General features: G+C 36.4%; 2 protein-coding genes across 2 annotated transcripts; both read right to left on the bottom strand.

The window, feature by feature from the left end:
- Positions 1-456: 456 nt before the first annotated feature.
- On the bottom strand, positions 457-3202 carry LOC133338593 (G-protein-signaling modulator 2). Its single transcript, XM_061546760.1, has 3 exons — positions 2515-3202; positions 1847-2442; positions 457-1257 (listed from the first exon to the last, which is right to left on the bottom strand). The coding sequence occupies exons 1-3, from the start codon at positions 3200-3202 to the stop codon at positions 457-459; spliced, it is 2085 nt and encodes a 694-aa protein (XP_061402744.1).
- Positions 3203-9016: 5814 nt separating this feature from the next.
- LOC133338594 (uncharacterized) lies at positions 9017-9584 on the bottom strand. Its single transcript, XM_061546761.1, has 2 exons — positions 9364-9584; positions 9017-9290 (listed from the first exon to the last, which is right to left on the bottom strand). The coding sequence occupies exons 1-2, from the start codon at positions 9582-9584 to the stop codon at positions 9017-9019; spliced, it is 495 nt and encodes a 164-aa protein (XP_061402745.1).
- Between the last annotated feature and the right edge of the window lie 4230 nt (positions 9585-13814).

Genomic DNA, 13814 nt, shown 5'->3' on the forward strand with positions numbered 1-13814 from the left:
ATTTCATTTTTATCTCCGATTAATTTTAAAGAACTTCTATGGGTTCTTGAATACTAATAAATGGTGGAATATTTATTAAAAAATATATATAGTGTTAGATACGTTTTCGAATGTTTGTTGAGCATAAACTTATTAAAAAAATTAATTTTTAATTAATAATGGTTTAAAAAAATATATATTAATATAAAATGAGCAAGAAAGAGATACATGATTAGAGATAGAGAGAAAAAATAATTACGAATAAAGCTAAAATGCAATAATAATTATAGTAAAAAATGGAATCACTTCGAGATAAGGGATGTCGCGGTTAACCAATCAAAGGTTTGGGGATGGAGGGAGGTAGGTTAGGAGAGATATATATTTAATTTTTGTTGTGTTATAGATGTGTGTGTGTTTTTTGGAAGGATTACATATAAGACTATCTACTGTTTGTTTCTTTGTAAAAAAAAAAACAATTTACTTGTTTGAGCCACCACCTCCGGCTCCACTGCCTGTGGCCCCATCACGCCTAGTCATGGGTATAGCTGCTCTTTGATCTTCCATTCGGCCACTTTGAACTTTCATAATAAGCGAAAAGAAATCCTCATCAGGTACTGTGGTACCCCTACCAGCCGATGGTCGATTTCTCGGTTGAGCCTCAGCATCAATGAGAACATTTGGTCGTGGCAATTCGGAACGTTGCTCTTCCAGCCGGGAGCTCTGGCAACGCATTAACATATCCAAAAAGTCATCGTCAACTTTTTCCGTTGCAGTGGCACTGCGCAACAACTGGGGATGACTAGCGGCGGCTGCGGCAGTGGCATTGTTACCACTTGCCGTGCCATTATTTGATGATGTACTACTGGCAGCATTAGCTTTCAGACCCGGCAAACCATTTGCACCATCACCACCATTTGCAAAGCCGTTGTTGTTTTGTATTGAATTGTGTTGTTGCAAGGGTTTACGTGTAGCTCCACCACTAGCGGAGGCTGCACCTCCGGCGGTAGCAGCTGCATTACCACCACCACCAGCCACAGCAATTGGTGCGGAAATATTTGGTCCCTGACTACTAATTTTATTGATTTTAATGGAGCAACGTTGATCATCCATACGTTTGGACTGGGAACGTGACAACAGCTCAAAGAAATCATCATCCTGAGCTTTGGCCATGGGCGGACGCATTGCTTTATTGTTGGCATCTTGTTTTTGTTGGCGTTTGCCATCGGGTGTGATTTTAATTAAATCCAGCTGTTCCATACTCTGGCGGCGAACGCGGACCTGGAAGAAGAAAAAGAAGAAATTAATAAATGATTACATTTTTTGGAAAGGACTGTTTTAAGAAATAAACTCTTTTAAAAAATTCACGCCTTGAAAAAATATTTTTTAAAAAATACACGCCTTGAAAAAAATATGTTTAAAAAAATTCACGCCTTGAAAAAAATATTTAAAAAAAAAACACGCCTAGAAAAAATATTCTTTAAAAAATCCACGCCTTGAAAAAATATTTTTTAAAAAATCCTCGCCTTGAAAAAATATTTTTTAATAAAATCCACGCCTGGAAAAAATATTTAAAAAAAACCCACGTTTGGAAAAAATATTTAAAAAAAATCCACGCCTGGAAAACATTTTTTTTGGAAAAAAATCCACGCCTTGAAATTTTTTTTTTTAAATCCACGCCTTGAAAACATTTTTTGAAAAAATCCACGCCTTGAAAATCTATTCTTTAAAAAATCCACGCCTTTTGTAAGCCTTGAAAAAATATCCTTTAAAAAGTCCACGCTTCTTTCAAAACCCATTGATCGGATAGGCCTTAAAAATATTTTTCAAGCTTCGTATCAAAGTTAAAAAAAATCCCTAGGACACTTACCATCCTTCCCTGCGAATTTTCCGAACCATCTGACTGGACATCACTACCCTGCGACAAGTCGGTATTACTTGAACGATCATCCAACTCCACCGGAGATGGTGCCACTTCGGGCATACCCAACAGCTTACGCAAATCGGCAATATTCACACGAGCTGTACTCTCACCGACCGGATCCTGTAGCTCTTTGGCCAAATGCAAATGCGATTCAGCATATTTTAAAGCTTTTTCATGATTTCCAATCGCTGAATGGGCATTTCCCAGTGACCAACAGGCACGAGCCTCACCAACACGATCACCCAATTCCTGAGCAATACCCAAATGACGTTGATGATAATCAATGGCGGTGGCAAATTCACGCAACAGAGTATAGGTGTTGCCCAAGCTATAACAGGATTGGGCCTCAACTTCCCGCTCGCCCAATTCAATGGCCAAGGCCAGGGTACGTTTGTAGTGATCGGCAGCTTCTTCAAATTGGCCCAAAAAGATATGTGAGTTGCCCAAATTGCTGTTGGCACGACGCTCCGCCGCCTTGTCACCAAATTCACGGGCAATGCGCAAGCGCTCCTGGTGATGTTCAATGGCAGCCTGGAAGTCACCTGTAAATAAAAAACACACACACATTTCAGAATACCCACATTTCAAAACACTTCATCCCGCTGCCGCCTTACCTAACAGATAATAGGTGTTGCCCAAATTACCACATGCCCTGCCTTGGGCACCACGATCACCCAGCTCCCGCATCAATTTCAAATTCTCTTGATAATATTCCACGGCTTTGGTCAGGGCCTCCTTCACATCATCACCAAAATCTCCAGGATTTCTTTGACCCATATGCTTACCCTTGGCATGATAAACATTACCCAAATTGTAGAGGGCCCTACCCTCCGATAATTTATCACCCAATTGCCGTGCCAGTGTTAAATGACGATCACAACACATTACGGCCTCATCGAATCGCCCCATTACCTTAAAGGTATTACCCAAATTACCCGATGACTTCGCCTCACCCAATTTATCATTCATGGAACGGGCCAATGTCAAATCCAATTTATGATATTGCATTGCCTTGGAATAGTCGCCCAAATAGAAGTAGGCGTTGCCCAACTGAGAATAGATCGCACTCAGTGTGCGAAGGTCATCGGTTCCTGCACGAATTGCGGCCTGAAAGAAGGCCACACCTGCCCGACAATCGCCAGCCTTACACAGGCGTTCACCTTCCAAGGCCAATTCCAGGCACATACTCGGTGCGGCGCCATCCTGTGAGGAGCCATCACCAGCTGAACCACTGCCGCCACCGCTACCACCACCGACATTTACATTTTCAGCCGATGCTGAGGCGGACAATGACGACGACATCTCGGACACACAACGACCACTCACTCAACGCGACGCAACGCTCTTTACTTGTTGTTATTTCTGCTGGTGTTCTGTTTTATTTTGTCTTCGTTCTTTTTCGCTTAACATAAATTGAAATACATCGATGTGTGTGAATAGAGATCGTTGTTACTGCTGTTTGGCGTCGTCCTCGAATGTATCTGCTGGGTGGCTGCCTGTCTGCGTATTCACAAATTTCTTAATTTTTTCCGAGTATTGTTTTTTCACGTCTTAAAGCAACAAATATGAGAAGTGATTCACAAACTATGATGAGAATGGCTGTCTAAACAAAATGAATTAGGGATACTGAAGTCGACTTTGGGATACAGGGACTTAGAGATCGAAATTAATAACAAATGGCAGCACTTATACAAATTGCTCTTTGAACACGGTGAGATTTGGCAGCACCTGGTGTAGATGCGCTTTGAGCTATCATTCCGATTATTTTGAGATGGTAGATCGATAATACCCATCGATAACATGTAATTTGTTGTAATTAGAAGTTATTTCTGGAAATGATTGATAAAAAATGGAAAAATGTTTAATTTATGAACGGAATTAATGTCTAAATGTTTATTTTTACGAAATCCACCTCACCTCAAATGTCCCATAGATTATACGTCAGGATTTGTGAACAGGATTAACGTGACTTATACGCTATTGAATTGACGTTTGTAATCGAGTGTATTTTTCTGCATATTTTCATATTTTTCACTAAGATATCATACGACATTTCACTTTGTATTGAATGGCTCTTAAAGGTCCTTTCAGACTTTAACTGGCGACGTTATGCCAGTTAAAGTTATCCTGCATTGCCGTATTAAGTTTGCAGGAATGCAAAACACAAACATGGCTTTAAAAACCTCTGAGCGGATTGGGCTATCGAATGCGGAAAAGGATTTGGCGCAGTGTAAAAATCTGGTCTATGGTGAATTTGCCAGGTCTGAAGCAGCATTTGTATGGTCCAATAATGTCATTGACCTTTGGCTTCAGTTGTTCACACAGCTGGATAGCACATTATATGCGATGGGAAGGAGACTTATTCCTCTATAGTTGGCACATATCGTCTTGTCGGGACACGGATGCTGAGGTTCCAATCAATGGGCATTTTCTAGCCTAATTGTACTAATCAACTGGATCATGCTCCTGACCAGCATCTGAACACCGGTCTTGAATCGTTCGGTTGGTAATTCATCGGCTTGCTGCTTAATTATTTTCCAGCCAATTAATTTCTACACTCTATACTTTTATCTCTAATTGGATCTGGCGTACTTTCTTCACCGTTACTATTTGATGCCAAAAGCTTTGCAAAATGCTCCTTCCAGATCCTCAAGACGCTGTCTGAATCTGTTCAGGTTTCCTTCTTCGTCTCTACAGGAGTATGTGCCTGCACCAAAGCCTTCGCTCTGTTTTTTACTCGTTGGTCAAATTTCCGGACTTCATTCTGACTTCTGTACATCTCGATTTGCGCATGCTTACGATTTTCTTGTTCTTTCTTCTCTACCGATATTTCTCCATCGCATTACGTGTTGCTATTGTCTGCAGGGTTGCCCTATACGCTGCGTTTTTCACATCAGTAGCATTACGACTCCTGATCGTACCATGGGTTTCTTGATGGTGGTTTTTGGTATCAAGTGTTGATTTTGCTGCAGTTTGTTGGGAGTGGGCAATTATTTGCCATTCTGCAAAGAATTGCACAAAATTGTGAAACAGTTTAAAAAATATAATTATAAATTATAATTAATGTTATATTAAAATATCATTAATTGAATGAATATATATATATATATATATATATATATATATAGAAATGTTGAAATAAATAATGTTTAATAGTTCAAATATTTAAATTTAACAGTATTATAATCAGAATGCTATACGCCAATTCCAATGCAATTGTTTATAGTTTAAGGTTGGTTTTATGCATGGCACAATAAATAGGCAGTCCATTTAGCGCAGCTGATGACTTGATTAAATGTCAAAGTGCGCAATTTCTACCTGAATTTGATGTGGAATGTTGCCAACCATGTGAAATATTATATGGAAAAATTTGACAGATTATTATTGCGTCACTGTTTTATGTATTGCGTCCATTTGTAACTTACAAAATGTGACAAGCAGACTCCATACTATTTATGTGAGAAATATGAAATAAAGAATAGTAAGGAAGAAGCTAAAGAATAAAGTTCAAAGTTCAATTCAATAAAGTTCATTTGTTTTCTCAATAATGTAATTATAAATTGTGGTTTTTAAATTTTGATTGGACACACATTTTTTTGAAAAGCAAATTTGTAACATTTCATCTGGAAACTGAAAATTTTGGAAAATAAATCCAAAGTCTTCGTCGTCTTCGGATTTAAGTGTAACCGAATTTATATATTCTTTTATATGAAGTTCACATTCACATTTCTGATTTTCCTTACTGATGGATGCATATTATTGTCTACTAAAGACGGTAATTGTGAAAATAGTATTCCAAAGCATCTTGATTTATTTTTCCTGGCAATATGAATTTAATATCAAATAGGTCCTCGCTACGAAATAATAGGCATGGAATGCTCTGACTGAAGCCACCAATACAATGCACATTAACACTGTTATTTACAACAAAGGTAATCTCTCGCTTATTGGAGTTGACCTATTTTATTTTTGAAATTGAGTGATGAGGGGGTTTTAGCATTCAATTCATCAAATATATCATTCATTCTTTTGATGAACTCAGCAGTCGGGAATGCATCATCTGAGATGTATCCGTTTTCTAAGCATGTGCGCCAAGCTGCTGCTACCGAATTGCTTGGCCCTACTGACGCTCATTTTATCACACAGGGCAGGATTTATGTGCTTCTCTGTGAAATTTGTATTTTCAATTCAATTTCAAACACTGATAATTTCTCCTGAATTGGTTTTGAATCCATGTTTCATCAAATTATTCCTAATAGATGTTAAAAGCTGGCAATAATCATACATACAATACACTTTTCGACCATTAAAAGTAAAATAGGGTTCATTATATGACGACACTAGGAAACTAAATAGGCCAATGTTTGCGGCCCCCTGGTCACAAAGTATGACTCTCATATCCAAGCCTTTATCCTGCATAATGTGTAGGTTTTCGCACAAAATATTATACAACAACGCTTTTGTGAGATGCTTGGATACAGGATAATAACTTATGACATATTTCCAGTCGGAACAAATACCTTTAATCATAGAAAAGAGACACTTATGAGCCATTTTGTTTGACTTCTGTCATTCCCAAAATCTTTGAAGCAACAAACAACATATTGTGCTTTGTTTGTTTTATGTCCACTACATCAAACACTAGGAAGCAGATGCGTTCTTTGGAATACATTTTCTGCACTTGCATGCTTAGGCAATTTATAACAGCAGCATCTAATCATGGACTCACACACCGAATCTGTATCCATCGGTCAGAGACCTAGGATTTGATAAATTAAAATTAATTTTGTCCCTCCTAAATTTATAACACCTCGCACCTCTAAAATATAAATTTGAGCTAAAATCCGTTCGGGCTAATGTTAGTGCATCTTCTGTCATATAATGGGAGGGAATTATACAATTTTTCCTAAAATTATGCAACTCATTTTTGAATTTGGCATTTTCTCGAATTAAACTATCCCGCTCTGTCGTAAGATCATGTATTTTACCCTTCAAAACTACATTTTCCTCATTTAGTATAATTTCCCTTAGCCTCATTTTCGCATTTTCCTCTCTTAACACATCGATTTCGCTTTTATTAATATTTTCACATATGGCCCCAATTGCGTCAATTTTCCCACAAATGTAATGAGTAAGATTTTAACAAATGTAGTTACAATGTATCTTGTAAATTGTATAATACAATTTGTAATGCAATTCTATAATAAGTCAACGACAATATTACTGACCATTTAACTTTAAATTTCATGTTGTTACAATTTCATTATTTAACGTGTCGCCCAACTGGTGTTATTTAACTTTGCTAAAATACATATATGTGATGAAAATGCATTATCTTACACTTCTTCTCCAGTAGGGCTTTCATTTTTAGTGCATTTTCCTTCCGAGTTACTTCCCATTTCCACATTAGGTACCACATCTTCTGGAGGTTGTTGTGTGTTTGAATATGTTTTTGCACATTTTTCTGAATTGGTCGCATTTTCCATATCATCCAACTTTAGTTTTAAGCGATCCATCTCACCGTTTTCAGTTTTTTTTTAGAAATTCATTTGCGTATAGTGCAACTTCAGCAATTGGAACAAATACAATAAAAAAGGAAAAATAAAATCATAAGCAAACAAAAGACTTTATGTATGTATGGCAATGCTGACAAAAATCAAATGAAGAAACTACATCCGATCGTTCCTCTCTAGCAAATGAACTAGTTACTTTCATTAATATCGTATACCGTAGACAGACGAGAACGTTAATTTGCATTAAACAAATTTTAATTTGAATTTAAATTTCACCCTGACAGACGACAGTTTCTGCATTTATGTTACTGCTGATTCTTGTAAATACATATTTGTTTGTGTAAAAATAAAAATAATTTGGAAGACGCTAGAAAAAAAATGGATAGAAAACAAAAAATAAGATCAGCAGCTATGATGCTTGTGAAACATCAATACTTATTTGAAAGGAAGCTTAAATTGTTGTTGCTGAAATTGATCCAGAACTTGAGAGTTATTCATGCACTATCAACCACTAATCATAAAGTGTTGTTGCAAGTTGGAATCGCAGAAGAAGGATCTGAAATAAGAGAAAGGCAATTGTGGAAATTAGTATAACATTCACTTCATATAGTATAACATTCGCATGTATATATGTATTTTTATAGGATCGGAATAGCACTTTTTGGGAACATGACGTGCCTGCGATGGATGATAGCAGATTTAAGGAAAACTTTCGCCTCAACAGGAGTGCCTTTCGGTGGGACGCAGCACCGTTGGTGAAATTGTGGGAGATTTTTGCAATGCGATATGTAATAACCTATCTAATTGCATAAATTCATATCCTCGAACTACTGAGGAAATTAAGCGGATTGTTGACGGGTTCGAAGAACTTGGGTTTCCACAATGTTTTGGAGCAGTAGATGGTTGCCATATAGAAATTCAGCCAAAAAAAGAAGATGCCGTGGATTACCACAATTACAAAGGCTGGTATTCAGTAATACTGTTAGCAAGTTGCGATTACAGGTAAATTTTATCTTAAATATTTTTTGAAAACGTTAACTATTCTTTATTTTAGGTCAAAATTTACATATATAAACATTGGATCAAGTGGGAAAAATAATGACTCTTATACATTTTTGCCCAAAACAGTAAAATAATTGCCGGTATCTATGTGCCATTGTTGCTTATTGGCGATTCAGCCTTCCGCTTATCGCGCTATATGATGAAGCCTTTCCCTTACTCAATAAATCAGCCAGATGTAGAAAAAATCGTTAACTACCGACTATCCAAATGTCGCCGCGTGATTGAAAATGCATTTGGGCAACTGAAAGCTAGATTTAGGAGAATAGGTAGAGGCTTACAAGTATCAACAAAAAATATCAACATAATAATAAAAACATGTTGTATTTTGCACAACTTCTTGAAAATGGAGAACGATGAAGTTTCTCTTGTGTGGATGGAAAATGTTGCCGGAGACTCAACTACACCTCCTCAGCCTAGCCACACAACAAGAAGAGGTGAAAATGATGTGACAGCATCAATCATAAGAAATGCAATAGCATTGAGTTTCAGTAAGTAAAATTATATTTTATTATATATTAAAGTAAATAAATTAAAGTAAATTCTAAATCTTATCTATTAAATTTTTCATTAAAATAATAAATTCTCGGCTGGTTTCATTTTGTTCTCTGATAGCACTCACAATTTGATTTGACAGACATTGGCTATCTTCTAACACACATTTCAGCATATCATTTTGCTCTTTCATAATTTTTATAACTTCGCCTAAATTATTTCTCTTTTTTGCAGAGGACGACGAAGAGGGGGTTGCTGGGGGAAACACGACATCAAGATATGGCTGTGGCGATGGAGACAATGGTGATGTTTCGGGATGGTTGCTTGAATCAGACGTGTATTCCTAAATAAAGACAAAATTTATAGATGCATATTATATAATTAATTATTTCTTACAAATAAAAACGATTCCAAAACTTCCGCATTATTGTGAAATTTCGAATCTTGACGTGCACCACTTCCGCAGTAAATTTATGGTTCATTTGCGCTGCAATATCTTGGTAAATGTGACCATTCCGTTTTGCACGCCGCAAGTCGTTGGCACGTTCTTCCCAAAGTTGAAGTAAATGATGTGTATCAATGTCGCACCACACACTACGTTTCTTCCCCTTTGACATCTTAAAATTCATATTATTAATATTTCGTTCTTAAATTTAAAAAAAAAAACTTACTTTTTCTGTTGTGTTTTCCATTTTTATTTACACAAAATGTAAACTATTTGACAATGATTGATTGATTTTCAACAGCATTGCCATATTGAAATTTCTAAATTCAGTATAAATTCAGTTCAAATTCGTGCATTTAGCTTGACATATAAAAGGAGATAATGCTCAAATTAATTTGAATTAAGGCTGTTAATGCAAATTAAGGCTACCGTCTGTCTAGGCTAGTATCCTGCTGGTCTATCGACCAAAACAACAACATTAAGCTAGTTTATTGGATATTGGATTGGCTTCATATATATAGACATCCCGAGATATTCGCTTGGGTCTACCCACAATGAGAACCGGAATGGAGTATTGGGTTATAATAATTATAATTAGATTGTGATTTCCCTAGGGTGTAGTACAAACCCTGCTATCCCAATTTCAGACACGCAACGAGAATGAAGAGAATCACTAATACACTTACACAAAAATGCATCGTTGCCCTATAGAGACCTAAACCTGATGGTTAATCTCCCCACCCAACCTTGGTCAAAATCGGCCTTTTCTTCCATTATGTGACCCCGTAATCCGCCCACATCACAACACTCACCTCTATCTTAATTCTCCATATTATTCTTCATGATTTTTATCATATCATATTTTGAAATTGGCTTGAAAAGTTGAGACCTCATGTGCCCCATTATGTGGAAAAAGTTGTCCACGGTTTCGTTGGGTAGCTGTTTTCGTTGAGTCATGTCCGTAAGAATTTAAAAATTAGACTTGGAAGTCTGGTACTGGTTCAATATGCTATATTTTAGGTTTTCCCAATCGTGTAGCCTATTGGTCTTCTGGAATAACCAGCATCAATATTCCGCACGTCCTGATAAAAGGAGTAGAAAATCTCCAATGATTTCCGACCAAGGGATTCCGTACTGCCTTTTAAAATATTCGAGGCGATACATAAACTCCTCAACTCACAGCCCGGTCGAACTACCATCAAAACGTAAACCTAATTTATTTATCGACACTGGTCCTAGGGTCAAATGGCACTGATTGATTACGTTGTGTAATGGCTTGAAATTTGTGTTCCTACTGGGGGATTCCGATGCACTTTGATTACTTTGAGAAAATGCCTGCAGAACACCTGGATTACCGGACAATGAGGTATTATCGTTTATAACTGGATGTGTTGCTAAGGTGATATTACCTGATGAACCTGACCAACGCCATGAGGGCTTTGGTCAATTCCATTATTGACTTCTTTATTTAATCCATTTAATTTTTCAGGTCCTTTAGTTTATTTTCAAGCTGCCGATTCCACAACCCATGATCTCGGAGAGAGAAGCCTACCGAATTAATCCCTGGCTGTTGTTCTCCGATTTGGCCCTGGAGAAAAACGGGCCCCAAAGAATTGGTGAATGGAGAATTCTCGTTTATAGAGTGAGATAAGTCCCTAATCTGTGCATCATTGGGATTAATTTCTGTCATCTCGCTTCCGGTATCCTTTTTCTTTTCAATGACTGATGTATTTATATCAAATACCGTAGATCTATCCCACTTCCTGTTTTTCATAACTTCTCAGCACACACCAGTTACCAATCTATGAACGGAAGTATGTAAAAACAATATCACTTATACTTCTATTTTAAAAAATAAAATGTCTTTTTATCTTAACCTTTTTTATACCCTCCACCATAGTATGGAGGGTATATTAATTTTGTCATTCCGTTTGTAACTCATCGAAATATTCATTTCCGACCCTATAAAGTATATATATTCTTGATCAGGGTAAAATTCTAAGACGATCTAGCCATGTCCGTCTATTGTAATCACGCTATTTTCTGAAGGAATTAAGATAGGGTGCTGCATAAGTTTGTCTTTTGTCTACAGGCAGGTCCACCATAGTATGGAGGGTATATCAATTCTATATATATATATATTCTTGATCAGTTTTTGTTATTTGAATTTTGCCTTGTAAGGGCAGTGATCATTTGAAAGTTATTTTAAGTGGTTATTTATACTCTTTCGAGTCGAGCTTGATGATCTAAGTTTTGCAATGAAAAGGAAAGCCAGGAGATCGGGGTAAAATTCTAAGACGATCTAGCCATTTCCGTCTGTTGTAATCACTATTTCTGAAGGAATTAAGATAGGGTGCTGCATAGGTTTGTCTTTTGTCTACAGGCAAGTTCGAATATTGGATATATCGGTCCACGTTTAGGCATAGCCCCCATATAACAGTACCCCCAATTTTCGGTATTTTGGGTTTCTTTAGTGCGTTTTTAACCGAAAACGCTGAAATTTGGTACATTGGGTACTAAATGTCTCCACAAAAAATTACAAATATAGGTCCACTTTTTCTGGTAGTCTCCATATATCGGTACCTCCTAATTTTCAGTATTTTGGTGGTTTTTATCGTATTTTTTTCCACCGAATTGGCTGTAAATTAGTATTTTTAGTTCTTAATAGATAACAAATCTCTTCACAAAAAATTATAAATATATGTCCATATTTTCGGATCGTCCCCATATAATCCCCTTTTTATATTCAAATAGTTATATAATTTTTTCCGTGTTTGGGTTTGGTTCTAAGACTCTGTTGTAATCATTTCATCTGCGGGCTAAATAGCCCGCATTTAGCCCTAGCCCATGTGTAGGAGGTACAAGAAGGAGTGGACCGATATTCCTCATGTTCGAACTTGAACTTTGAAACAAATGGGGCCCAAACAAACATTGTGTCGAGGACCAATATTTAGAACCATAATCGGTTTGTAGAAATGTCGGTATAGGTACACTTTTTGGTATGTTCCCAATATTTTTATTTCAAATACCTGTCATTATATCTATGGTGGAGGGTATCCAAAGTTCGGCCCGGTTTACTTAACGCTTTTCCACTTGTTTTATCTCACCCTGTATATGTTTCTTCTGTTTTTTCTTAATCGTTCAATGTTCGCTTGTTATTTTTTTTTATTTTATTTTCCTTTTCTATGCTTGAAAAAACTATAAAAATTAAAAAAAAAAAATAATTCATACGGTTTAAAATTAAACATATCGCCATGCCACTCAACATCCAACACCATTTTTTCACTCTCTCTATCGATTACGTTCAACGATTACAAATGATAACAGATATCTCTACTCGCCGATAGCTTGCACAATCGCCGACTAACGAGCTATAGAACCCTATTCGAAGCCAGCTCTTGTAAAACGCAGAAAATAGAAAAAGGAATTTTGTGTCGAAAACGTTTATTTAATTCCATAATAAATTGCAATGCAATTCTATTGGTGGTGAAAAAACTCTGGATACGAAAAGTGTGTAAATTTTGCGAATATATTTAAAGAAAGCTAAAGAATTTTCCGAAACAGCAATTAACCAAAAAAATTGTTCAAAGAAAAAAATTACTACTTTGGAGAAAGAAAGAAAGAAAAAATTGTGTGTGTGCCCCAGAAAGAAAAAATCGAAAAGAAAGAGAAAATAGAAAAAAAGAAGCAAAAGCAAGCAAGCGAAAAAAATTAAATGAAGAAAGATTGGGAAAAAATTTAATGAAATTTTTGCAAAAAAATTTTTTGAAGAAAATTGTGGAGAAAAAATATTTTGCAATTAATTTTTAGCAAATTTTTTCAAAAAGAAGAGAAAGAGGAATAAAAGAGAAATAGAAAAAATAATTTTGTGCAAAAAAAATTGTGTGTGGATATTTTCTCCCCCTCACGGTTACTTTGAATTATACACACCAACCAGCCAGCCAGCGAGCCACCAGCAGCAGAAACACAGCACCTAAATAGCGAGAGAAGAGTGGTGGATTGTGAGGCAGGACCGACCAACCAACCGACCGACAAGACACGGAAAATGAGTAGAATATAATAAAAAGAAAATCGATTTTCCTCCTGATGTCTCATAACGAAGAAAAACCGAAATAAAATAAAATTTAAATAAAAAAAGCAAAAAAGAAAAATACTCGAAAAAAATTAGTGACGAAATAAAAATTAATCATTTTTCTTGAAATCTAATTTTGTAGATATTCGTCGACGTTGACTTCTTCGTCGTCGCCGTCTGTGTCGGGCCAAGCTAAAAAAAATATTTAACAAATGCAAACGCATAAAACAATAATTCAGCAAATTGCAAGATAACTAAAAAAATTACCTACCAACCTCCCCAACACCGCTCCTCCTACACTTCTCATTGCCTGCTGATCTCCTCCTCATA

The sequence above is a fragment of the Musca vetustissima genome, unplaced genomic scaffold (assembly GCF_032173495.1).
Source record: "Musca vetustissima isolate MV318-11 ecotype Yass unplaced genomic scaffold, APGP_CSIRO_Mvet_v1 utg84621, whole genome shotgun sequence".
Lineage (NCBI taxonomy): Eukaryota > Metazoa > Arthropoda > Insecta > Diptera > Muscidae > Musca > Musca vetustissima.